The sequence below is a fragment of the Rhinopithecus roxellana genome, chromosome 7 (genome assembly GCF_007565055.1).
Source record: "Rhinopithecus roxellana isolate Shanxi Qingling chromosome 7, ASM756505v1, whole genome shotgun sequence".
Lineage (NCBI taxonomy): Eukaryota > Metazoa > Chordata > Mammalia > Primates > Cercopithecidae > Rhinopithecus > Rhinopithecus roxellana.
In genome coordinates this window covers 33589300-33614735 of record NC_044555.1, presented here as the reverse complement: position 1 = coordinate 33614735, position 25436 = coordinate 33589300, and the positions used below count along the sequence as shown (strand labels likewise).

Below are 25436 nucleotides of genomic sequence, written 5' to 3'. Positions count from 1 at the left end.
ACTAGTTTTTTAAAAGAGTTATGTAATATCAGTTACATGTCTTTCTTTCTCAAATTGAAAAAAACTCTGAATTCCACAGCACATCTGGCCCTAAGGCTGGAAAATGGATTATGGACATGCAAGTGCTATGAAGAGAATTCAAATATGCAATGGGATAGTGTCTAGGTGGCTACAGTTTGAATATTTAGGGAGGACCCCTCTGGGAAGGTGATATTTAAGCTTAGTTCTGAATGAAAAAAATAATAAAGGCAGTCATACAAAGATCAGGGGAGAGCATTCCAAGCAGAGGGAGCAGCTAATGCAAAGATGAACACAAAGGAGGCCACTGTGGCTACAGCATATTAGGCCGGATGAAGAGTGCTATAAATTGATGGAAGTACTTCATGTAGATAGGAAAATTGTGAGTCCGGTGTGCTAAACCCTTTGGTAAATACTGTGTAGTGATTATGAGTGTGGTGGCTGTCAACAACTAGAAGGCCTGGAGGGGAATCTTTCTGGGTGAGAAAGCAGGTGGGGGGAGATATTTCAGATAGAGAAAACATAAAGAAGTTATGAGGCTGAAATGGTAGGCTAAGATTTATGGCCTCAAGACCTTGGTTTGAGGAAAAGTATAGAAGGAAGACAGATTAGATATCTGGGGCTCAAGACTCTAATGACATAGCTTCTGGTAGCTGGCTGAAAGATGTTCTAGGATGACCAAGACCTGGGTCTTAAATAATAGTCTCTGGTTGAAGTCCAATCTGCAGTGTGTGATCTGGGCTTTTGGACTTAAAATAAATTAGACAAAGATAGAGGACAGTAGCAACGCCTGAACTGATGAAAGATGTTTTTGCCTCTTTAGGTTTGTGCTTCTCAGCAGCTGTCCTAGAATGTCTGTCTCCAAGCGTCTCTCTTAGCGGCTCTCCACATTCATCTCTCTGTGATCCTATCTGGCATCTCTCTTCCTATCTATCTCAGCCTCAACATATTTCTCTTTACATGGGTCTCTCTCTGTAACTCAGACTCCTCATCTTTGGATCTCCTTGTCTGAATGTCCCAGAATCTGGTTCCGTCCATTCGTCTGTGTCTGTGCAGTAATTCTCTTTCTCCAACTGGACTGTGCCCTCCTGGAAGGCATGAATCTTTTATTATTCCGCTGGGTATCCCAGGTGCCCCGCACACAGTCTAGCATATAGGAGTCTCAAATACATTCATACTCGAAGGCAGGCTTTTTCAGAGGAGAAAGGCACCCGTTCTCAATATCCACCCCTGTTCCCCCACGCGGAGCGGGCCACTTGCCAAAAGGCCAGCTAGAGAGTAGGGCGAGGGGTGTTGCGGTATTGCACTGCTGCTATTGGTCTCTTTCCCCAGTTGAAATAACTCTCTGGGGATACCTTAGCAGGAGGAATTCGTCCTCTGACCAAGGTACTAAAGTACCAGGCCACGCCCCCACGTCTCACGCGGCAGCGGCAGACGCCCCGCTGCTTCGCAACCGCCCCTTCCGCCGCTTCGCCTCGGCCAATCAGCGAGCGCCTGCGCCCCCATCCCGTGGAGTGGCCGGCGACAAGATGGCAGCAGCGTGTCGGAGCGTGAAGGTAGGTTCTTTGCCTCTGTTGCTTGCCCTCCTTTACGGGCCGGGTCAGCGCGGCCGTGGAACTAGTAGAAAGAGATCGGTTTCGGGGGAAAGGGTCATGCTTATGTAGGCCTGGTATTGTGGCCGTTGGGCTCAAGAGGTGAAAATCAACACTCCGCGGCGCATCTGTCTGTCTGTCTGTCTGTCTGTCTGTCTATCTATCTATCTATCTATCTATCTATCTATCTATCTATCTAGGGTCACGGGACGGGCTGTCTGGGGATGAGATTCCCCCTGCTCCCGAGGAGAAGCGGCACACCTGGTTTACCCGCAGGGGTGACCACTACCGCTCCCCTCCCCGCTTCTCCTCAGAAGCCTGGAGAACAGGCAGGTGACAGCGTGGGGATGGTCTGGTCAATGTAACAGCTGACCCTGACCATGTCCCTTTTGACAGGGCCTGGTGGCGGTAATAACTGGAGGAGCCTCGGGCCTGGGCCTGGTCACGGCGGAGCGACTGGTGGGGCAGGGAGCCTCCGCTGTGCTTCTGGACCTGCCCAACTCGGGTGGGGAGGCCCAGGCCAAGAAGTTAGGAAACAACTGCGTTTTCGCCCCAGCCGACGTAAGTGGGGTCACCTCTCCTCTCCCAGGGTGTGCATGAGGTCACCAATACCAGCCTGGGAACCTGTGGGGGTCCCTCCCATAAGGGTCTCCTCTATGGGGGCGGTGGACCCATCTTGTCTCTTGTGGCCTGAGCCTTCAAGCACTGTGAGACCACCTGTGATAAGGATTCTCTAAAGCTGGGATTCACAACAATGGGGATGGTGATTGGACATAACAATCTCCTGGAGGAGTTATGTATGGTTTGAAAATGCATATTGTGCCTTGTAATTTTATATTTACAAAGTCAAAAAACTTGTTTTCATGAAACAAACTACAGAAAGTAAAACTTGATGAAATCATCTTAGCAGGTAAGGATACAAAAAAGCTAGTTTATCTTCCTATCAATAATTCTCACAACAGGGTTATTTTTTATTTTTATTTTTGAGATGGAGTCTCGCTCTGTCACCCAGGCTGGAATGCAGTGGCACAATCTCAGCTCCTTGCAACCTCCACCTTCTGAGTTCAAGCGATTTTCCTGCCTCAACCTCCCAAGTAGCTGGGATTACAGGCACCCGCCACCACGCCCAGCTAAATTTTTTTGTATTTTTAGAAGAGATGGGGTTTCACCATGTTGGCCAGGCTGGTCCTGAACTGCTGATCTCAGGTGATCTGCCCGCCTTGGCATCCCAAAGTACTGGGATTACAGGTGTGAGCCACTGCACACGGCCTCACAACAGGGTTGTATTAGTGCTCTGATCCACAGCAATTAAGAATCTTCAGGAGCATGTGAATTTATCAAGAGGGTATTGATTTGAAAAATGTTTTGCAACATTGCTCTACATTACCTAATATTTTCACCTTTGACCTACTCTCTCAATTTTTTTTTTTTTTTTTTTTTTTTTTTTGAGACAGAGTCTCACTGTTGCCCAGGCTGGAGTGCAATGGCACGATCTCGGCTCACTGCAACCTCTGCCTCCCGGGTTCAAGCAATTCTTCTGCCTCAGCCTTCCAAGTAGCTGGGATTACAGGCATGTGTCACTATGCCGGCTAATTTTGTATTTTTAGTAGAGACGGGGTTTCACCACATTGGCCAGGCTGGTCTCAAACTCCTGATCTCAAGTGATCCACCCGCCTTGGCCTCCCAAAGTGCTGAGATTACAGGCGTGAGCCACTGCACCCAGCCTATCTCTCAAGTTTTACAACCTTTTCTCTTGGCCTCTCCCTTCTCACAAATCTCTTCTCACCCAAGGACTGGGCATGCCCTGCCCTGCCCTCCCTCAAGTTTAGTGGTGAGAGTGTGTGCTGGGACATGAATACCTTCTCCACTTCTCCCTTTGAAGGTGACCTCTGAGAAGGATGTGCAAACAGCTCTGGCTCTAGCAAAAGAAAAGTTTGGCCGTGTGGATGTAGCTGTCAACTGTGCAGGCATCGCGGTGGCTATCAAGACATACAACTTAAAGAAGAGCCAGGCCCATACCTTGGAAGACTTCCAGCGAGTTCTTAATGTAAGGCCTTGGAAGTTCTCCAGGGATAGTGGGAGTAAGAGGTGTCTGGCTGTGGAGGACCCCAAAGTTTTTAGGGGACAAAGGCTTCTTCTGCCTCAGGTCCTATACTATGTCTCCACCTGTCCTACAGGTGAATCTCATGGGCACCTTCAATGTGATCCGCCTGGTGGCTGGTGAGATGGGCCAGAATGAACCAGACCAAGGAGGCCAACGTGGGGTCATCATTAACACCGCCAGTGTGGCTGCCTTCGAGGGTCAGGTGTGTGGGCAGGGGCAAGACTTATGCCTCCTAAGTGACTTGTTGGGGCCCTCCCACCTATGACCTCTATTCTTTCTCCAGGTTGGACAAGCTGCGTACTCTGCTTCCAAGGGGGGAATAGTGGGCATGACACTGCCCATTGCTCGGGATCTGGCTCCCATGGGCATCCGGGTGATGACCATTGCTCCAGGTAGACGTATCCCCTCTCTCCGTCACACCTGGGATTGGGTGGGATCCATGGACAGTTGAGAGGAGAAGGTATCCACCACCTAAGCAACAGCAGCCTTTTATCTTTGGGCCCCAGGGAAGCACCAAGAAGTAGGGCTAAAGTGAGGAAGAACCAGGTAAATATGAAAGCAAGGGTGAGTCTCTGAATTTGGCTATATTGTTTAGGTCTGTTTGGCACCCCACTGCTGACCAGCCTCCCAGAGAAAGTGCGCAACTTCTTGGCCAGCCAAGTGCCCTTCCCTAGCCGATTGGGTGACCCTGCTGAGTATGCTCACCTGGTACAGGCCATCATCGAGAACCCATTCCTCAATGGAGAGGTCATCCGGCTGGATGGGGCCATTCGTATGCAGCCTTGAAGGGAGAAGGCAGAGAAAACACACGCTCCTCTGCCCTTCCTTCCCCTAGGGTACTACTCTCCAGCTTGGGAGGAAGCCCAGTAGCCATTTTGTAACTGCCTACCAGTCGTCCTCTGTGCCTAATAAAGTCTCTTTTTCTCATAGAGTGTAGGCAGTGTTGTGTGCTAGGGGGCCTGGCATGGGGAAGAAATGTGAAGGCTGTGACAGGGTTGGATGCTCAGAGCTCCAGGGTGGGGTGGGAAAGGCAATACCTTCATAATACTTTTTGTGTCCTATTACAACACGTGGACTTGATTTTGAGTGAAGAACTTTATTACCTAGGTTAGAAGGTGGGAGTATGCAGCATTTTTCTCTTTGACTCCTAACTGACTGTGAGCTTGATGGAGGAGAAGGAAGAGATAAACATCTTGAACTTAGCGGCTGCTGGTGTTAAACTGCCGGTGATACTGGGCTGTAGGTTGATTGGTATAGATTACTGAATTCAGGTAATCCTGCCTGTGAAAGAAGTCCAGAGGTCTCAGCTATGTGCTTTCCCTCTCTCCCTGGTTCCTCACCATCCCTCTTCTCCCTCCCTTGGCATTTATCTCCACCACCACCACCTAGAACTCACTGGGCTTTTTGCTCATTAGCCAGCTGCTGGTTGAAAGAGCCTAGACCCCTTTGAAATACAGCACACAATTCCCTCTCCTGCTCTTCTAGCTCCAGCAATGCCTGGGCTGAACTCATGGTCTGGCTTTTCCATTCAGTATCCAGTGTTTTCTCAGCCTGACGGTGAGCTTCCTTCTTAGAGCGTTGTACTTCCTGCTCTTTCCTGATGGCAGCTCGCTGCTCTAGAGTCATGCCCTTCCAGCAATAGGGCAGGACCCGGTGGGGAGCTGTACGGTGTTGGGCGACCTGGGGGTTTTCAGTCAGTAGGTCACTTGTGCTCTGGTGCTGGATCTCCACAAGGTTGGCCTTCTTTTCACGCTGACGCTCACAGCGCTGACGCCCAGCCTGCACAGCTGCCTGGTGGAGCCCCCAAATGCAAACATTTGGGTGCCCAACCTCAGGGAACTCTGTCACAGGGGAGGGGGGAACATGGCCCTACTCTTCCATCTCAAGGAAAGAAAGAACACATACTACATGGCCTTTCAATGCCCCTAACGTATGTGTTGGGGATAATGGGCAGGGAACTTCTCTGCCTTCAGGAAACCTTTAGACTGAGAAGCAGACGATGAGAGGGCAATGTTCTGTTCTCAAGTCATCCTGCTTCTGGAGGTGGGGAGAGGTGACTTTTACCCTAAGAGGGGCCTTCGGTGAAAGGGGAGTACTCAGATGAGAGGGCTGATGCTGACTGAAGAGGGGATGTAAGAGGAAGAATGTGGCTGAGGTTCCCCAGGACTTTGTTCAGTAGTTGGGGAGAGCCCAGGGTACTGGATGGCTCAGGCCATACCTGTGCTTTGTTGGCGTTGGCCATGGCACACATCATGGCCGCACGACAGGACTCCTCCAGCCTGGCCAGATGGGTGGCCTGCGCGTCCATGGCGAGGCGCAGCTGGTTACTGAGCGCATCTACACAGAGAAATATGGCCGGGGTACTGTACTGGCTTGCTCCATTCCTGTTTCACTCATCCAGCCATTTGTTCAGCAAGTTTTGTGTTTGTGTGTGTACGAATGTTTAGCAGGGGGGTAGTGTCTGAGTTGTAGGGATGTGGAAGGAACTACTTCCACATCCCTTGGCTAGGAATAGCCAAGGTGCAGCAACAAGGATTTCTCAAGTGCATAACTAAAAGATGCCTCCAATGGACCTGGGTCCCAATATCAGCTCTGTTGCTTCTGAGCTGTGTGATTTTGGGTAAATCATTTCATATCTCTGAATCTCAGTCTAAGGGCCATGTGTTGGGTTCTAATGATACCATTGAATTAAATCCTGTCCTCAGATAACTCCCTGTCTAGTTGGGGACACAGATCAAACTAGATAGACCACAATCTGGCAAGAGCAATGGCAGGGATGTACATAGGGTATTAAGAGGATTTTGGGTGGTGGAAAAGAGGAAGGTTTCCAGGAAGAGGTGATCCTTGAAATACATTTTGTATACAGGCTAAAAGAGCAAAGGGCATTCCAGGCTGAGGGCATGGCATGAGCAAAGGTACTGACAATTTGTTTCTGCTTCAGCCACACTGAGCTCCTTGCTGTTCCTAGACCTGTCAGACACTGTATGGGAGATGGTAGACATGAAAGAGATGGTTTATCTTCAGTAGTCTGACATTTTAGGGAGAAGACAGATATTAAACAAATACTTTCACAATTAGCTACAACTACAATAAGTGGTCCAACAGAACAGAGGTTGTAACAGGGTTGATGTGAAGGGTGAACAGTGCAAGTAGATTAAGACATGGTCCTTGCCCTTGAAGGGCTTCTTCTAATGGAAGAAAAGGATGTGGCCACAGACAATATCATAATAGTAGCTACTCTATGTGTTATAGATTATTATTCTCATTTTAAAGATGAAGAAACTGAAGCACAGAAGGGAAAATTCATTTGCCCAAACCAGCTAGTAAGTGGCAGAGCCATTAGGTCTGTCTGCACTGTGCTGCCTCCAGGTAATAGAGTGCCAAACTAATCAAGAACAATGCTACACTGTCAGTTACTGAAGGAAGTCAGGGAGGTTGGGGTCTGCACAACCTAACATTTCAGCACCAACCCTATGGATAATTGGACCTCCTCACACAGTTCTGGTCCCCTGGGTGCTGTACTCAGCTTAGGACAGATCCCCACTAGGCCTCAGGTCTCGGAGTCTGGAGGGTTGGGCTGCTTACCTGCACAATTCTCATCAACCTTGGCTTGCTGTTGCTCCTGCTGCTGCCTTTCCAAGTTGTACCTGAACTGCCCCTGCTGCATTCTCAGCCGTGTGGCCCTGTCTAGGTCTTCCCCAGAGAAGTACTGCAGGCTGGCTGGACCAGGATAGGTATTACTGTAACTAAGATAGGTTGGAAGCCCCTTCCAGACTTGGTCTGGATCCCAAAGACTAAATTCACGCCCGTTCTTGAGCTGCTGCTTCTGCTCCCGAAACTCCTGGACTTTCTTGGCCAGCCGACGTGTTCGATCTGCCTCTTCCTTCTCTAACATCTGGACTACCACATCATACTGCACCTGGCTGGTACCTGGGGGTGGTGAGCAAGGATATGGAGAAGATACCCCAGGAGGGACAGAGTCCACTTAGCATGGCCTCTACTCTCAAGGTCCATCCGATTTGTCCCACCACCCCAGGGCCTCAGGCCACACTCAGAGGCAGAACTGCCCTACCTCAGCCCAGTCGAGCTCTTTCTTTACACCCCTGTCTGGCCCCTGGCTTTGGGCTTTTACCATAAGCTGCCTCCTTGCTTCTTTCTGCTGCTTCCCGACACTTTCGGTCTCCTACCTGGTTGTTCAGGGCCTGGACATCCACCTGATCCCAAAGAAAGGAGCACAATCAGAGTAGGGGCCCAGCAGGGGGCCTTCAATGTCCTACCACAAACTTCTTAGAACTTACCTGTTTCAGAATCCTCCTGTAGCTCCCAAGTACCTACTGGATAAAGTTCTAGCTCCTGAGCATGGTTTGCAAGCCTCTCCATGGTCTAGCCTCTGCTTCCTTCTCTGGCCTCATCTCTTAGTACCCTCTTCCCTTGTCCCATCTTACCCTTCTGAGCTGTGCTTACAGTTCCCTGAATATCTTAGGCTGTTTTGAACCAATAGCCTTTGCTCAAGCTGCTCCCTCCACTTGAAACACTTTCCTCCCCTCTTTACACAAATTCCAATTCGTCCTTTGAGACCAGCTCAGCCTTCACCTTCCTGACCCCTCAGGCAGGTTCTACTCCCATAGAATCTAGAACCCACTGTCTACATTATATTGAAGTTCGCCTCTCTGTATTCTCTCCTCCACCAGACTGTGAGCCCTTTCAGGGCAGAAACTGGGCCTTAGTCATTTCTGTATCCCCACTGCCCAACACAGTGCTAGGCACAGAACAGGCCCCGAGGAAATGCTTGTTAGCTTGTCAGCTGGATCTCAATCAGACCGCTAATACCATAGCCAACTTCTTACGGCAGGCACTATGAACTGGTTTTCAAAGCTGCCACTGTGTGTTAATACCCACCTGACTTCCTTCAGCCTCATTTTACAGAAAAGGAACCTGGGGCTCAGAGAAGATAGGTGATTTATCCAAAGCCACACACACAACAGTCAGCAGACCTGGTCTTAAATAGTTACGGGGTCTTTTCCAGAATACCATGCTGCATCCCCCCTCTATTCACTCACCTAACAATCTTTTGTTTCTTTTCTTTTTTTTTTTTTTTTGAGACGGAGTCTTGCTGTGTCGCCCAGGCTGGAGTGCAGTGGCCGGATCTCAGCTCACTGCAAGCTCCGCCTCCCAGGTTCACGCCATTGTCCTGCCTCAGCCTCCCGAGTAGCTGGGACTACAGGCGCCCGCCACCTCGCCCGGCTAGTTTTTTTTTTTTTTTGTATTTTTTAGTAGAGACAGGGTTTCACTGTGTTAGCCAGGATGGTCTCGATCTCCTGACCTCGTGATCCACCCGTCTCGGCCTCCCAAAGTGCTGGGATTACAGGCTTGAGCCACTGCGCCCAGCCTGTTTCTTAAACTATCAATATTTTCTCTTTATTTTGATTATAATTCATTTATCACATTTCAAAATCATACAAAAAGGAATACAGCTTAGTGAGGAGTAAGTGTCCCTTCCGTCTCTGTCTCTCAGCCTGGTTAACAGTTTCTTAACATAGCCTTGCAGAGATAGTTTAGGTATATGCAGTAATTTTGAGACAGGGTCTCACTCTGTTGCTCAGGCTGGAGTGCAACGTTGTGATCTCAGCTCACTGCAACCTCCTCCTCCTGGATTCAAGTGATTCTTGTGCCTCAGCCTCCCAAGTAGCTGGGGTTACAGGCATGCACCACCATGCCCAGCTAATTTTTGTATTTTCAGTAGATACAGGGTTTCACCATGTTGGCCAGGCTGGGCTCAAACTCCTGACCTCATGTGATCTGCTCGCCTCAGCCTCCCAAAGTGCTGGGATTACAGGTGTGAACCACTGCACCCGGACTCCAAATATTCTTTAGGCCTCTTTTAGCTCCATGTTGCCTGTCTCAAGAACCAGGTCACGTGGCCCAGAGCTGACCGGAGAAGGGTCAGCCGTCTCCCCTAGTCTCTTCCCCTGCACTGACCCATCGTTCTTCCCAAGCTCTTTCCAGGCCTGTAGGGATGGGTGCCTTCTCTCCCTTTCCTTCCCTTCCCACCCTAGGGGCCTGCTTGAATCAGGGGAAGGGCTATCATAGGCACTGCTGCACAGTCCTCTCCAGGTGTAAGAGTGAGGTGGCCCTGATCCTGAGCAACAGTCCCTACTACCCACTCACCCCCATGACTCGGTTCCGCACATTGAAGAATCGGTTTTGTCGCTCTTTTTCTCGATTTCTTCTGGCCTCGATGGCTGCTGCTTCCTTGGTATCTGTTGACTGGTTTATGTTATACATCTGGAGCAAAAGGGAGGTGGAATGGCCCATCAGTGCCGACCACCATCTTTGACTACACGCCACCCCCATTCCTTTCTCCCTATTTCAGCAGTTATTGATTCCTACTGATTTTACTTCCTGATATATTTCATATCTGTGCCTCCCATCTCTGCTGTCACCAGCTTAATTCAGGCCTCACAATCTGGTGTCAGGAAATATCTCAGGAGCCTCACTGGGCTCTCTTGCTCCAATGTTACCCTCTCTGCACTGGATTTCTCTACACTGGCTACCAGAGTGATCTTTGGGAAACAAATCTGACCATGGCACTCCTCAGCATAAAGCTTTTGAAAACACCTTTAAAGCAAATGGCTCCCCAGTGCTTATAAGGCCCAACCCCTTTACCAGATTTATAAGGTTCTTCATGATCTGACCCCTGCTCACCTTTCTAAGCCTCAAACACATCTACGACACTCCTTTTTCATTATACTGTACTCAGTTTTCCTTATTTCAGTTAAGTGGCACCACCATTCACCAAGTTGCTCAGGCCAAAACCCTAGGAGAGATCCTTTAATCCTTCCTTTCCCTCACTTCCTCTTCTTTGAAAATAACCCTGGTCCAAGCCACCATCGCCACCTTCCTGAATAACTACAACTGTCTCCATGTTGGTATTCCAGCTTCCGCTATTGACTCCTATAGCCCAATCACAGAAACCAGAAGCAGCTTTCTTTTCTGAAATATATGTTCCCCTCTTTTTTTGTTTTTTATTACTTTTATTACTTATTTTCTGGTCAAATGAAAGGCTAGAAAGCTTAAATTTGCCTGTGTTCCTTCATATTTTGGGAAGCTCACTTTTGGCATGTAACCCAGCCAAAGCTGCAGTCAAAAAAACTTTAGCAAACATAAATCTGATCATGTCTCTCACCTGCTTAAATCCTCCACTAGCTTCCCACTGTACTTAGAATCAGATCCAAACTCCTTACGGTGGGCTTTCAAGATCTAGTTCCTGCACACCTCTCCAATTTGTCTCAAACCACTGTCTCCCTTGCTTACAGTGCTCCAGGCACGCTGATCAAGTCCTCCAACACAGTAACTGTTCCCACCCCAGGGCCTTTGTATGTGCTGTTCCTTTGTTTGGAGCATGATTCTTTAATTCCTCCTATAGCTATTTGGATCTTTTTGGTGTGTGTGTGTGTGTGTTTGTTTTTTTGGGGTTTTTTTTTCCATTTTGTAACTGTGAAGTAGTTGATACATACAGGAGAACATATATAACCCATATATGTAAGTTAGGATGCATGATAACATAGAAATCCATGAACTAACTCCCCAGCTAAGAAACAGAACATTATTGATACCACTGAAGTGTCCTGAGTCTCTTCCCCCTCATCCTTACTCCAAGAGCATTCCACACAGTATCCAAAATGTGTTACCATTCCCTCTCTCTCTCTCACTATGTTGCCCAGGCTGGTCTTGAACTCGTGGGCTCAAGTGTTCCTCCTGCCTCAGCATCCTAAAGTGCTGAGATTACAGGTGTGAGCCACCTGTAATGCCTGGCCTGACAAGAACATTTTTGATGGAGTTCTGGGGATGAAACTCTGATTGAGGTGGGCTCAAGAGAGACTAGGACTGCAGGACAAACAACTCAGCTAATTTTTTTTTTTTTTCCAAGAGAAAAAGACAGAAAGACCTATAGATTTTAAGATTTATATATACAGGGTGGAAGTTTCTCTAGTATATACCTAGGAGTGGAAGTGCTGGATCATAGGGTATATGCATATTTAACTTTACAAGATAGTGCTAAGTTGTTTTTCAAGGAGATTGTAATTTACACTTTCACAATAGTGTATAAAAATTCTAGTCATTACACATTGTCACCAACACTTGGTATACCAGACTTTTACATTTTTGCCAATTTGTGGGTACAAAATTATAATTACTTGTTTTAATTGGAATTTTCCTTAATAAAGTTCTTTTCTTTTCTTTTCTTTTTTTTTTTTTTGAGACGGAGTCTTGCTCTGTCGCCCGGGCTGGAGTGCAGTGGCCGGATCTCAGCTCACTGTAAGCTCTGCCTCCCGGGTTTATGCCATTCTCCTGCCTCAGCCTCCAGAGTAGCTGGGACTACAGGCGCCCGCCACCTCGCCCGGCTATTTTTTTGTATTTTTAGTAGAGACGAGGTTTCACCGTGTTAGCCAGGATGGTCTCGATCTCCTGACCTCGTGATCCGCCCATCTCGGCCTCCCAAAGTGCTGGGATTACAGGCTTGAGCCACCGCGCCCGGCCAATAAAGTTCTTTTCATGTGTTTTTTTTGACCATTTTTATTTACTTCTCTTTGGAGTGCCCATTCATATCTGTTCATTTAAAAAAAAAATCAGGTTGTCCTTTTTTTTTTTTTGAGAGTGTCTCACTCTGTTGCCCAGGCTGGAATGCAGTGGCACGATCTTAGCTCGCTGCAATCTCCGCCTCCTGGGCTCAAGTGATCCTCCCACCTCACCCTCCCGAGTAGCTGGGACTACAGGTGTGACTAATTTTTGTATTTTTTGTAGAGACCGGGTTTCTCTATGTTACCCAGGCTGGTCTTGAACTCCTGGGCTCAAGCAATCCTCCCACCTCAGCCTCCCCAGTTGTTGAGATTACAGGTGTGACCACCATGCCCAGCCAGGTTTTCCTTTTAAAATTAATTGTAGGAGTTCCTTTAATATTCTATACATTAATCATTTCTTTGTTTAAAAGTGGGAAATATCTTCTCCAAATTTGTGACTTGTTGTTTCACTTGAATTTTTTTTTTTTTTTTTTGAGACAGAGTCTTGCTCTGTTGTCCAGGTCACAGTGGCGCAATTTCGGCTCACTGCAGCCTCTGCCTCTTGGGTTCAAGTGATTCTCCTGCCTCAGCTTCCTGAGTAGCTGGGACTACAGGCGCACACCACCACACCCAGCTAATTTTTGTATTTTTAGTAGAGATGGAGTTTCACCATGTTGGTCAGGCTGGTTTCGAACTCCTGACCTCAAGTGATCTGCCTACCTCAGCCTCCCAAAGTGTGGGATTATAGGTGTGAGCCACCGCACTGGCTTTCACTTGATTTTTAAGGTAATAATTGATACATACAAAGCAATGTGGTTAATATACATGTAGGTTCTGAAGCACATTAACAAAATGAACACCTGTGGACTCTACACAAATCTTGGAAAATAGAACATTATCAATATTTTAGAAGCTTTCTGTATGCACTTACCACATCTTTTTACTTCCTTTATGGTGAATTTGAATGTAGTCATACTTACCCATCTTTCCTTTGAGCTTAGTAGTTATTAAGAAATCCCTCCCTATCTGGAGGTCATAAAGATATTCTCCTATATTTCTAAAGTTTTGCCTTTCTCATTTAATTTTTTTTTTTTTTTTTTTTTGAGATGGAGTCTCACTCTGTCGCCCAGGCTGGAGTGCAGTGGCGCGATTTCAGTCCATTGCAACCTCCGCCTCCCAGGTTTAAGCGATTCTCCTGCCTCAGCCTCCCAAGTAGCTGGGACTACAGGCACCCACCACCACGCCCGGCTAATTTTTGTACTTTTAGTAGAGACGGGGTTTCACCATGTTGGCCAGGCTGGTCTCAAACTCCTGACCCGCCCGCCTTGGCCTCCCAAAGTGCTGGGATTATAGGCATGAGCCACCATGCCCAGCCTTATTTAATTTTTTATTTTTTAGGCAGAGTCTCGCTCTGTCGCCCAGGCTGGAGTGCAGTGGTGTGATCTCTGCTCACTGCAAGCTCCACCTCCCAGGTTCACACCATTCTCCTGCCTCAGCCTCCCGAGTAGCTGGGACTACAGGCGCCCACCACCACGCCTGGCTAATTTTTTGTATTTTTAGTAGAGACAGGGTTTCACCATGTTAGCCAGGATAGTCTCAGTCTCCTGACATCGTGATCCGCCCGCCTCGGCCTCCCAAAGTGCTGGGATTATAGGCGTGAGCCACTGTGCCAGGTCCCATTTAATTTTTTTAATATAGATGGGGTCTCACTATATTGCCCAAGCTATTCTTGAACTCAAGCAATTCTCCTGCTTCAACCTCCCAAAGTGCTGGTATTACAGGCATGAGCCACTGTGCCCGGCCTCATTTAGGTTTTTAATCCACTTGGAATAGCATTTTGTGTATGGTGTGAGATAAGAATCCAATTTAATTTTCCCAAGTGCCATCTCATCTTTTTTTAATTTAAAAATGTATTTTATTTTTGGCCGGGCGCGGTGGCTCATGCCCCAGCACTTTGGGAGGCCGAGGCAGGTGGATCATGAGGTCAGGAGTTCAAGACCAGCCTGGCCAACATGGTGAAACCCTGTCTATACTAAAAATACAAAAAAATTAGCTGGCGTGGTGGCAGGCGCCTGTAATCTTAGCTACCTGGGAGGTTGAGGCAGAGAATAAAATGTATTTTATTTTTGTTTTAGATGGGGTCTCTCTCTGTTGCCCAGGATGGAGTGTAGTGGTGCAATCATGGCTCACTGCAGCCTCGAACTCCTGGGCTCAAAGGATCTTCCTGCCCCAGCCTCCTGAGTAGCTGGACTACAGGTGTGTGCCACCATGCCTGGCTAATTTTTAAAATTTTTTTGTAGAGATGGGGTTTTGCTATGTTACCCAGACTCACCATCTCATCTTTTAAAAGGGAACAGTATTTCCCCATGGATTACATGAGATTGCTGTCCTTTAGCCATTTTATCCCCTCAGCCTGATTGTTTCTCCCAAATGAACTTCATTTATGGCTCCCCTACTAGATTCCATCTACCAAGCTTCCTCCCTTTATTTATTTTTGAGACAGGGTATTGCTCTGTCACCTAGGCTGGAGTGAAGTGGTGCAGACACCACTCCACTACAGCCTCAGCCTTCCAGGCTCAAGTGATCCTCCTGCTTCGGCCTCCTGGGTAGACCACAGGTGAGAGCTGCCACACCCAGCTAATTTTTAAATTTTTAGTAGAGATAGGGTCTCACTATGTTGCCCAGGCTGGTCTTGAACTGCTGGTCTCAAGTGATCCTCCTGCCTTGGCCTGCCTCCCTCACGATGGGATTACAGGTGTCAGTCACCATGCCCAGCCACTTCCTCACTTTCCTGGACTTGTCCTAAGTCTTTAGGACTCTTTCTAGCCTTCGGACATAATTTAAGAAATAGTTAAAGGAATAATTATGGCAACCACCAGATCCTTTCCGTGTTTAAGTCTGAGAATGGCACCAACTTACCTACTGTTTCCACCTGCCACCACAGTATAAGGTCACTGAAGGGGAAGATTCAGCAGACATTTTAAGCTTCTTGGATTGCTAAGGCCCCTGCCTTATTAATGATAGAGAGCAGAGAGGGAAGAGAGGTAAGGTGGCATCGTGGTATAGAGCTGTGGGAATGGGATGGGGGAGAGGCATGGAGGGAGAGGTAGGTGGAGGTGGAGAGCACCGGCTTAGGGACCCTGACTCCTGGGGGTTCACACAAAATACCTTTCTCAGTAAGGAATCCCGATTTTGAAGCTCTTAGGTTGGCTCTGCATGCAACCTTGTTCTTGGGTTACGGCGGCAGTTTCTGAACTCTGCTTGGTAGAACAGGAGGGAGGTAGCGGATAGGGGTAGTATCTCAGGCCGTAGCCTTCCCCAGCCTGTATCCCTGTTGCCTGGGAATAGCCCCAGCTCCATTCACACCCCATCCGCCTTGGCATCCCGTCCCGCCTCCAATCCCACCCCACCATTAGCAAAGTCTGAGCTCACCTAACACTGAATCCTCCCGTTGGCCCCTCATTCTCGTCCAGCCCTCCGCTCCCCCCGGGTCTTTCCAATTCCCGCCCCTGTCCTTGTCCTAGCCTTGAAGGCTGGCCAGGCTAAAGCGACAGCCGAGCTCCCACCTTCCTCTTGCCCTGAGGGGCATAATCCTGCTGTGACTTCTGTCTCAGCAAGCGTGAGCTCAGGTCTCCCCCGCCTCCTTGAACCTCAAGAGCTGCTCTGACTCCGCCCAGCACCAACTCCTCCGAGAACCTGGTCCGCAGGAGCAAGTGTTTGTTGTTGCCATGCAACAAGAAAGGGGGGCGGAGGCACCACGCCAGTCGTCAGCTCGCTCCTGGTATACGCAACATCAGTCCCCGCCCCTGGTCCCACTCCTGCCGGAAGCCGAAAATCCCGTTAGGCCTGGAGGTATTCTCGCGACATTTGCCGGCCGCCCGGCTTGCACTGCGGCGTTTCCCGCGCGGGCTACCTCGGTTCCCGGGCGTACGGCGCGGCCTGTCCTACCGCCGCCGGCGCCGCGGCCGTCATGGGGTTCCTGAAACTGATTGAGATCGAGAACTTTAAGTCGTACAAGGGTCGACAGATTATCGGACCATTTCAGAGGTTCACCGCCATCATTGGACCCAATGGCTCTGGTGAGATAAACCTGGCTGCGGCCCTGCGCACGTCCCGGCCTGGACCCCTTATCCGGTTCCGGAGTAGTACAACCCTGCTTATGTAACCTGAAACGTCGCGGACCCTTACGGGTTCCTTGCCCCTCCAGAGGGGGTTCTGCTCGAACCCACTCTCCCCACGCGGGTGCTCTAACTCGAACCCCTTCCAGGTGTCACTTGCCTCTTCCTGCGCGGCCCCCGCCCCGGCCGAGTGGTACGGGCCGAGCTGCCAGTTACCCCGCCTACTTCCCCCTCCCGCCAAAGGAGGCGCGTCTGTAGCCGGCTTCCCGCCAGCTGCCAGTCCCCCGCCTCGCGGCTCCCCGCCGGGCCGGCCGGAGGCGGCTTCCCAGACTTATTTGACCCCCTCCGGAAAATGTGGGGACGCTGGTAGCTCTCCCGTAGCTTTCGGTCCCAAACGGTGCACTTCTGTTTCAGCCCAGCGTCTCCTCTCGCCTCGCGTTGGTACACTCCAACTATTTCCTTTCTACTCTTCTCCGGAGGCGGCAGTTTTGAATTTCAGACCAGCCCTCTAGACTTTAGAGTGCTTGAGGTCTCGATCCCCACCCCCAACCGCTATGTCAGAGGTGGTTGCCTCGAACTCGCCCCTTTCCTACCACCGAAACCGTCAAAAGCCGAAATTGATTTACGAAATTTGTTGAATGCTTATTGTTTATCAGGAGTTATTCAATTGCAAGTTGTGGAAACAGCGAAGAATAGAATAAACCAACTCCGTGCTCACAGGGAACTTATATTCCAGAGGGGAAAGAAGATGGAGAAAATAAGATGGTTTTAGGCTGTCATAAGTGCTATATAGGAAATGAGACCGGTGGATGTGATAAAGTGACTTGGGTGGTGTCTTTAGAAAGGGTGGTCAGGTAAAGCCTCTACTTTATATCTTAACTTCCCAACTCTAAACGATATACCGTGGATTCCTCTCACCTCAGATGTGGTTCATTTGGAATCCTGCTGTATTCTTCCACCCCAGAGATGTTCTAACTGAATCATATCCTAGCCTAAGAGGCTGCCCTTGCTGAAGCAGCACATACGGAGTGCTTTTCCTGGAGACTGAGTGTCTCAACAGTGGCACTATTGACGTTTCCAGCGAGATAATCCTTTGCTGTGGGATGTGCCCTGTGCATTGTAGGATGTTTGACAGCATCCTTGGCGTCTACCTGCTAGATGACAGTAGCACCCCTACTCCCCAGGCATGACAAAACTGTCTCCAGACATTGCCAGATGTCTCGGGGGTGGGTGTGACTCCCCCAAACACCCAACTTGTTTGGGAACCACTGGCCTGCAGGGCTAATGCTTGGTGTCCACCCGGTTTCCTAGGGTTTTAGTGTGTGGCCCCTGTTGAAAGAGCTAGGATGTACCTCTTGGCATTCAGTCCCCTCAGCATTAGTGGATTTGTATTCCCAGCTGTTCTGAAAAGGGCCATGGCACTCCCCCACTTGCCCCCGTTCTTCAAGGCCCACCTCTACAAGCCATTCTTTTAGTCCTTTTGGTGAATTACTCTTCCTCTGTGGCATACCGTAGACACTTGGTACACATTAATGTTTATTAAGTCTTATATTGATGGTGCATGTTTTTGTGTCTTCATTGGCCTGTGAGTACCCTAAAGCGACATTCAAGGAATTTCAAGCGACATTCCTTGAAACGTACTGGTGTTCAGTCCATAATATATATTACAAAAATGTTTACCATATTGATTGTGATTAGAGAGGCCTGTGGTTGTGAGATGTTGTTGTCATCCCTGGAAATGATGGGAGAAGCCCAAAGGTTGGATATTGGTTCTTCCTAAAAGGCTAACTCCTGGTCTGCATGATGTGCTAGTCCTGCTGTGATGAGGGAGACAAGAGTTGAGTCCAGACTTAAGATAGGACTAATTAATTGAGTACCTACTCTGTGTGTCAAGTACTTTATTTATTGGGACCCTATTTTTTCTTTTTCTTTTTCTTTTTCTTTTTTCTTTTTTTTTGAGACAGTCTTGCTCTGTTGTCCAGGCTGGAGTGCAGTGGCGTGATCTTGGCTCACTGCAACCTCTGCCTCTTGGGTTCAAGTGATTCTTGTGCCTCAGCCTCCCAAGTAGCTGGGACTACAGGCGTGCGCCACCCCATCTGGCTAGTTTTTGTATTTTTAGTAGAGAGAGTGTTTTGCCCTGTTGGCCAGGCTGGTCTCAAACTCCTGGACTCAAGTGATCTGCCTGCCTCAGCCTCCCAAAGTGCTGAGATTACAGGCATGAGCCACTGCACCCAGCCAAGGGACCCTTTACATTTAAATTCTCAAAATGACCCTAGGAGGGAAATGCCAATAGCTTTTTTTTATTTTTTGAGACGGAGTCTCGCTCTGTTGCCCAGGCTGGAGTGCAGTGGCCGGATCTCAGCTCACTGCAAGCTCCGCCTCCCAGGTTTATGCCATTCTCCTGCCTCAGCCTCCTGAGTAGCTGGGACTACAGGCGCCCACCACCTCGCCCGGCTCGTTTTTTTGTATTTTTCAGTAGAGATAGGATTTCATCGTGTTAGCCAGGATGGTGTCGACCTCCTGACCTCATGATCCACCTGTCTCGGCCTCCCAAAGTGCTGGGATTACAGGCTTGAGCCACCGCGCCTGGCCAATAGCTCCTTTTTATACATGAGGAGACTAAGGCACAGAGGTGTGATGACTTGTCCGTGGTTCTCAGAACCCATGCCTGTGCTCCTGCCACTCCAATAGAGAAGTATGTGCCACACATATTTTTAGACCTGTGAGTTGTGATTTTTTCATCTTTTTCCAGGTGAGGGAATGGAAGGTCACCTAAGAAGTAGTGAAAGTAAGATTAGATCCTGGTCTGTTGGTTCTAAGCCGAAGCTTTCAAGCTTTTTTTTGGGACGGAGTCTCACTCTGTCACCCACGCTGGAGTGCGGTGGCATGACCTCGGCTCACTGTAACCTCTGCCTGCTGGGTTCAAGTGATTCCTTTTTTTTTTTTTTTTTTTTTTTTTTTTTTTGAGACGGAGTCTCGCTCTGTCGCCCAGGCTGGAGTGCAGTGGCGCAATCTCAGCTCACTGCAACCTCTGCCTCCCGGGTTCAAGCGATTCTCCTGCCTCAGCCTCCTGAGGAGCTGGGATTACAGGCTTGCACCACCATGCCTGGCCAATTTTTGTATTTTTAGTAGAGACGGGGTTTCACCACGTTGGTCAGGCTGGTCTCAAACTCCTGACCCTGTGATCTGCCCACCTGGGCCTCCCAAAGTGCTGCAATTACAGGTGTGAGCCACCGCGCCTGGCCTTTTTTTTTTTTTTCCCAGAGTCAGGGTCTTGCTCTGTCACTAAGGCTGGCATACAGTGGCACAATCATGGCTCACTGCAGCCTCAAGTTTCTGGGCTCAAGCAACCCTCCCATCTCAGCCTCCCCAGTAGCCAGGACACCTGGAGTGTGCCACCATGCCCAGCTAATTTTTGTAATTTTTGTAGAGATGGGATTTTGCCATGTTGTCCAGGCTGGTCTCAGACTCCTGAGGTCAAGTGATCCACCCACGTCTGCTTCCCAAAGTGCTGGGATTACAGGCGTGAGACGCCGTGCCCAACCTAATCATAGTCTTATACCGTCTCCATGGAAGGACTTGGGCTGCTATTTTTATGGCTGAGTAGAAAGGTGTTGGAAATCAGATCTTCAGTTCAAAGTCGTATATAAGTTGTTTAGGGACAGTCTTGAGATAGAAATTATAGAGACTAAACTGTTCCTCCTTATCCACCAGCCCGACTAAACTTTTCTTTTCTTTTTTTTTTTTTTGAGACAGAGTCTCTCTCTGTCGCCCAGGTTGGAGTGCAGTGGTGCCATCTCAGCTCACTTAACCTCCATCTCCTGGGTTTAAGCAATTCTCGTGCCTCAGCCTCCTGAGTAGCTAGGATTACAGGCACACAATCGTGCCTGGCTAATTTTTGTATTTTTAGTAGAGACGGGGTTTCACCATGTTAGCCAGGCTGGTCTCAAACTCCTGACCTCAGGTGATCCACCTACCTCGGCCTTTCAAAGTACTGGGATTACAGGCATGAGCCACCGTACCTGGCCTCAACTTTTAAAATAATATCTATGTTTTTGGCCCGGAATGGTGGCTCATGCCTGTAACCCCAGCACTTTGGGAGTCCAAGGTAGAGGGTCTCTGGAGCTCAGGAGTTTGAGACCAGCCTAGGCAGCATAGGGAGACCCTGCTTCTACAAAGATCCAAAAACTAGCTGGGCGTGGTGGCTCATGCCCATAGTTCCAGCTGCTTGCGAGGCTGAGACAGGAGGATCACTTGAGCCAAGGAGGTCAAGACTGCAGTGAGCTGTGATACTGCTACTGCACTCCAGCCTGGGCGACAGTCAGACCCTGTCTCAATAAATAAATAAATAAGGTCTGGGCGTGGTAGCTTACGTCTGTAATCCCAGCACTTTAGGAGACCGAGGTGGGTGGATCACTTGAGGTCAGGAATTCGAGACCAGCCTGGCTAACATGATGAAACCCCATCTCTACTAAAAATACAAAAATTAACTAGGTGTGGTGGCACACTCTTGTAGTCCCAGCTATTCAGGACCACTCTTGTAGTCCCAGGCTATTGAGGCAGGAGAATCACTTGAACTTGGTAGATGCGATCTCAGCTCACTGCAAGTGAGCCCAGATTGCACCACTGCACTTTAGCATGGGCAATAGAGCGAGACTGCATCTCAAAAAATAAATAAAATAAATAAAACCTTTTTTGTTTTCAGATTCAAAATAAATAAAATAAATAAAATCTTTTTTGTTTTCAGATTCTAAAATGAAGAAAATAAAAGCTGTAACTCCACTACTGAAAAGATAGCCACTGTTAATGTTGAAAACCTTATTTATTTGAATAGCTGATACATGCACGTGGTATACAATTTTAAAAATCCTTAAGGATATACAGTAGTAAAAAGAAGACTCCCTTGACCCTAGCTGCTTAGTTTCCTTTTCAGAGGCAATCACTGCTGTGCTGTTTACATTTTCATATATTTGTTTCCTATGCCTTCTCTTCTCCCAAGTTTTATTAAGAAAATTTGCAAGCATATATGTGCATTACTTAGTCATTTGGAAGTAAATTACAGACTCAATTACATTTCACCCCTAACTGCTTCAGCATTCACCTCTTAAAATCATCATTCTCCTGTACTACCACTATTCAATGATCACAACTAAGAAAATTTCCTCATGTCATCAATTATCCAGTTTATATCTAAGCTTCCTTAACTTGCTCCCCAAATGTCTTTTTGTTATTTTGGAACCAGAGTCCAGTCAAAGTTTGTGCACTGTTTGCCTATGTCTCAGAAATCTCTCATGTTTTGGAATGGTTTTCTCAACCTTTTTTTTGGGAGGGTGGGGGTGGGACAGAGTTTTGCTCTTGTTGCCCAGGCTGGAGTGCAATGGCGCCATCTTGGCTTACTGCAGCCTCTGCCTCCCGGGTTCAAGTGAGCCTCCTGCCTCAGCCTCCTGAGTACCTGGGATTACAGGCGTGTGCCACCATGCCCAGCTAATTTTGTATTTTTAGTAGAGACGGGGTTTCTCCCTATTAGACTGGTCTGGAACTCCCAACCTCAGGTGATCCGCCTGCCTCGGCCACCCAAAGTGCTGGGATTACAGGCGTGAGCCACTGTGCCCAGCTCAACTTTTCTTTTTAGACACTGACTTTTTGAAAAGACCAGGCCATTTGTCTTTGAGAACATCCCACATTCTGTGTTTGTGTTAAGATTTCCTCATAGAAACCTTACTATGTTCCTCTATATTGTATTGCTGTATTTCCTAGAAACTGGAAGATAAGTCTAAAGGCTTGTTTAGATTCAAATTAGGCTGGATATGGTGGCTCATGCCTGTAATCCCAGCTCTTTGGGAGGCCACAGCAGGAGGATCACTTGAGGCCAGGAGTTAGAGACTAACCTGGGCAACATAGCAAGACCATGTCCTTAACAAAAAATTAAAAAAGAAAAAATAGATTCAGGTTAAATATTTTTGGCAAGATACATCATAAATGATGCTGTGTGCTTCATATTGTATCAAAACAGGAATATGCTCTTTTTTTAGATGGTGGTAAAATACAGATAAAATTTCCTAAATTAGCCATTGTTAAAGGTACAGTTCAGTAGTGTTAAATATATTCACATTTTTGTGCAATACCATCTCTAGAACTTTTTCATCTTGCAAAACTGAAAATCTATACCCATTAAAAACCCCCAGGCCTTGCCGGGCGCGGTGGCTCACGCCTGTAATCCCAGCACTTTGGGAGGCCGAGGCGGGCGGATCACAAGGTCAGGAGATCACAAGGTCAGCAAGACTCTATCTCAAAAGAAAAAAAAAGACTCCCATTTTCCCCTCCTCCCAGCCTATTTTTAAATTTTACTTTATGTTATTATTATTTTGAGATTGAGTCTCACTCTGTTGCCCTGGCTGGAATGCAATGGCACGATCTTGGCTCACTGCAACCTCCACCTCCCAGGTTCAAGCGATTCTCCTGCCTCAGCCTTCCAGAGTAGCTGGGATTACAGGCGCCCGCCACCACGCCCAGCTAAGTTTTGTATTTTTTTTAGTAGAGACAGGGTTTCATCATATTGGTCAGGCTGGTCTCGAACTCCTGACCTCAGGTGATCCACCCGCCTCGGCCTCCCAAAGTGCTGGGATTACAGGCATAAGCCACTGTGCCCGGCCCACTTTATATTATTTTAACATCATTGAGTTTTGTGTCTTGTTTGTTTCACCTATTGTAGGCTTTTGTCCATGTCATTAAAGGTTGTAGAACTATCCATTCTGTGAATATGCCATTTCTTTAGATTGGGTTCTAGCTTCTTTTTTAAAATTATTCTTTCCTCTTTTTTTTTCACTATTTTTTTTATTTTTATTTTTATTTTTTTATTTTTTTATTTTTTGAGACGGAGTCTCGCTCTGCTGCCCAGGCTGGAGTGCTGTGGCCGGATCTCAGCTCACTGCAAGCTCCGCCTCCCGGGTTCATGCCATTCTCCTGCCTCAGCCTCCCGAGTAGCTGGGACTACAGGCGCCCACCACCTCGCCCGGCTAATTTTTTTTGTATTTTTTAGTAGAGACGGGGTTTCACCGTGTTAGCCAGGATGGTCTCGATCTCCTGACCTCGTAATCCGCCCTTCTCGGCCTCCCAAAGTGCTGGGATTACAGGCTTGAGCCACCGCGCCCGGCCACTATTTTTTTTTAAAGAGAGTCTTGCTATGTCACCCAGGCTGGAGTGCAGTGGTGTCATCATAGCTCACTGCAGCCCTGAACTCCTGAGCTCAAGCAATCTTCCCTCCTCAGCCTTCCGAGTAGCTGGGACTACAGGCGCATGCCACCATGCCCAGCTAATTTTTAAAGTTTTTTAGAGACTGGGTTTTGCCTTGTTGTCCAAGCTGGTTTCAAACTCCTGGCCTCCAGCATTCTTCCTGCCTCGGCCTCCCAAAGTGCTGGGATTACAGGTGTGAGTCACTACGCTTGTCCTGGGTTCTAGCTTCTGGCTGCTATATAGTAACTGCAAGAGGACTGTTTTTCCTAAGTCTTTGACCCAGAGCTTTGGTTGTGCTCAGTCTTTATGGGGACAGAGGAGTAGTCTCTCTTCCCATTAGTCTGAGTACTGAGTGATTAGGGGACATTCTTGTTCGTCTCAATATCTTTATTCCTTTTCCTCTCCTCTTCATCCTGACTTTCCCTCTACTGCCTTGTCCCTCTTCCCTTAGGTAAGTCAAATCTCATGGATGCCATCAGCTTTGTGCTAGGTGAAAAAACCAGCAACCTGCGGGTAAAGACCCTGCGGGACCTGATCCATGGAGCTCCTGTGGGCAAGCCAGCTGCCAACCGGGCCTTTGTCAGCATGGTTTACTCTGAGGAGGGTGCTGAGGACCGTACCTTTGCCCGTGTCATTGTAGGTGGGTGAGGCCAGGCAGAAGGCTCTCCTTGGGTCCTGGGAGGTGGCTAGACTAGTGGACTGGAACAGGAAGGGGGCCTGACCCTTGCCAACTCATGCATTGTCTTGTAGGGGGTTCCTCTGAGTACAAGATCAACAACAAAGTGGTCCAACTACATGAGTACAGTGAGGAATTAGAGAAGTTGGGCATTCTCATCAAAGCTCGTAACTTCCTCGTTTTCCAGGTGGGTGTTTTTAACAGTTATTGGCTATCCCGTTTTTGCCAGACCGTGTCCCATCCCCACTGTGCCTGCTCCATCTCAGGCTTTATCATCTCTCACTTGAACTAATGTAGCATCTTGTTCACTGAGCTTCCCGACTTAAGTCTGGCCCCTGAGCCAGGTTCATCTTATGAGGACACACATTTGTTTTGTTTCCCCTCCCTTTTTTCCTTAAAGCATTTCAGTGATTCCTTATTGCCTTACAATGGTGGTTCTTAAACTAGTCTCCAGACCAGCAGTATCAATATTACCTGGTAACATGTTAGAAAATGCACGTTCTCAGGCCCTACCCTAGACTTCCCGACTTGGAAGAAACTGTGGGGTGGGGCACAGCAATTTGTGTTTTATCAAGCCATCCAGGTTATTATGATGCTGGCTGAAATTTGAGAACTATTGCCTTAGGATGAGATCCAAACGCCTAAGCCTGTCATTCAGGAAACACCATCATCAAAATCCAAATACCATCTGCATGTTCTTCTCCTCTAGCCTTGCACTCCAGCCTACTTAAACCATTTATGGTTCTGCAAATTCACCTGCTTTCTTTGGCCTGCAGGTCTTTGCATATTTATTTTCCTCTACATAGAATAACTTTCTCTCTCTCTCTCTCTTTTTTTTTTTCTTTTTGAGACGGAGTTTGGCTTGTCGCCCAGGCTGGAGTGCAGTGACACGATCTTGGCTCACTGCAACCTCCGCCTCCAGGGTTCAAGCGATTCTCCTGCCTCAGCCTCCCAAATAGCTGGGACTACAGGCGCCCGCCACCACGCCTGGCTGATTTTTATATTTTTGGTAGAGATGGGGGTTTTACCATTTTGGCTAGGCTGGTCTTGAACTCCTGATCTCAGGTGATCTGCCTGCCTCAGCCTCCCGAAGTGCTGGGATTACAGGTATGAGCCACTGCATCCGGCCACCTT

The 25436-nt window shown here is 48.2% G+C and overlaps 3 protein-coding genes across 4 annotated transcripts in view; 2 read left to right on the top strand and 1 right to left on the bottom strand.

Moving 5' to 3' along the window:
- Nucleotides 1–1493: 1493 nt before the first annotated feature.
- Nucleotides 1494–4645, top strand: HSD17B10 (hydroxysteroid 17-beta dehydrogenase 10). The gene is made up of 6 exons (XM_010364520.2): nt 1494–1574; nt 2007–2171; nt 3493–3657; nt 3788–3916; nt 3998–4106; nt 4310–4645. Exons 1-6 carry the CDS (start codon nt 1548–1550, stop codon nt 4498–4500), a joined length of 786 nt encoding a protein of 261 aa, XP_010362822.1. The 5' UTR covers nt 1494–1547; the 3' UTR covers nt 4501–4645.
- A 145-nt stretch (nt 4646–4790) lies between these two features.
- Nucleotides 4791–16236, bottom strand: RIBC1 (RIB43A domain with coiled-coils 1). 2 transcript variants are annotated; one of them, XM_010364521.2, is made up of 8 exons: nt 15842–16236; nt 15444–15532; nt 9883–9999; nt 7847–7928; nt 7300–7644; nt 5933–6051; nt 5111–5505; nt 4791–4995 (listed from the first exon to the last, which is right to left on the bottom strand). In XM_010364521.2, the coding sequence occupies exons 3-8, from the start codon at nt 9997–9999 to the stop codon at nt 4914–4916; spliced, it is 1140 nt and encodes a 379-aa protein (XP_010362823.1). In that variant the 5' UTR covers nt 15444–15532; nt 15842–16236; the 3' UTR covers nt 4791–4913. The 2 variants fall into 2 exon arrangements, with proteins under 2 accessions (XP_010362823.1, XP_030789649.1); XM_030933789.1 differs by lacking the exons at nt 4791–4995; nt 5111–5505; nt 5933–6051 and adding an exon at nt 15195–15285 and having other exon boundaries at nt 7265–7644.
- SMC1A (structural maintenance of chromosomes 1A) overlaps nt 16124–25436 on the top strand; it is a 50810-nt gene continuing 41497 nt past the window's right edge. The window contains exons 1-3 of the mRNA XM_010364524.1: nt 16124–16354; nt 24078–24266; nt 24377–24489. Of these exons, the coding sequence (XP_010362826.1) occupies nt 16246–16354; nt 24078–24266; nt 24377–24489 (411 nt within the window). The 5' untranslated portion in view covers nt 16124–16245. The remainder of the gene's footprint in view (nt 16355–24077; nt 24267–24376; nt 24490–25436) is intronic.

Coding starts and splice junctions, on each gene's coding strand:
- HSD17B10 (XM_010364520.2), top strand. CDS start 1,548: ATGGCAGCAGCGTGTCGGAGCGTGAAG. Junction 1,575..2,006: donor CAGCGTGTCGGAGCGTGAAG/GTAGGTTCTTTG, acceptor CCCTTTTGACAG/GGCCTGGTGGCGGTAATAAC. Junction 2,172..3,492: donor GCGTTTTCGCCCCAGCCGAC/GTAAGTGGGGTC, acceptor CTCCCTTTGAAG/GTGACCTCTGAGAAGGATGT.
- RIBC1 (XM_010364521.2), bottom strand. CDS start 9,999: ATGTATAACATAAACCAGTCAACAGATACCAAGGAAGCAGCAGCCATC. Junction 7,645..7,846: donor AAGCAAGGAGGCAGCTTATG/GTAAAAGCCCAA, acceptor CACCACCCCCAG/GTACCAGCCAGGTGCAGTAT. Junction 5,506..5,932: donor CCAACGCCAACAAAGCACAG/GTATGGCCTGAG, acceptor GGGCTCCACCAG/GCAGCTGTGCAGGCTGGGCG.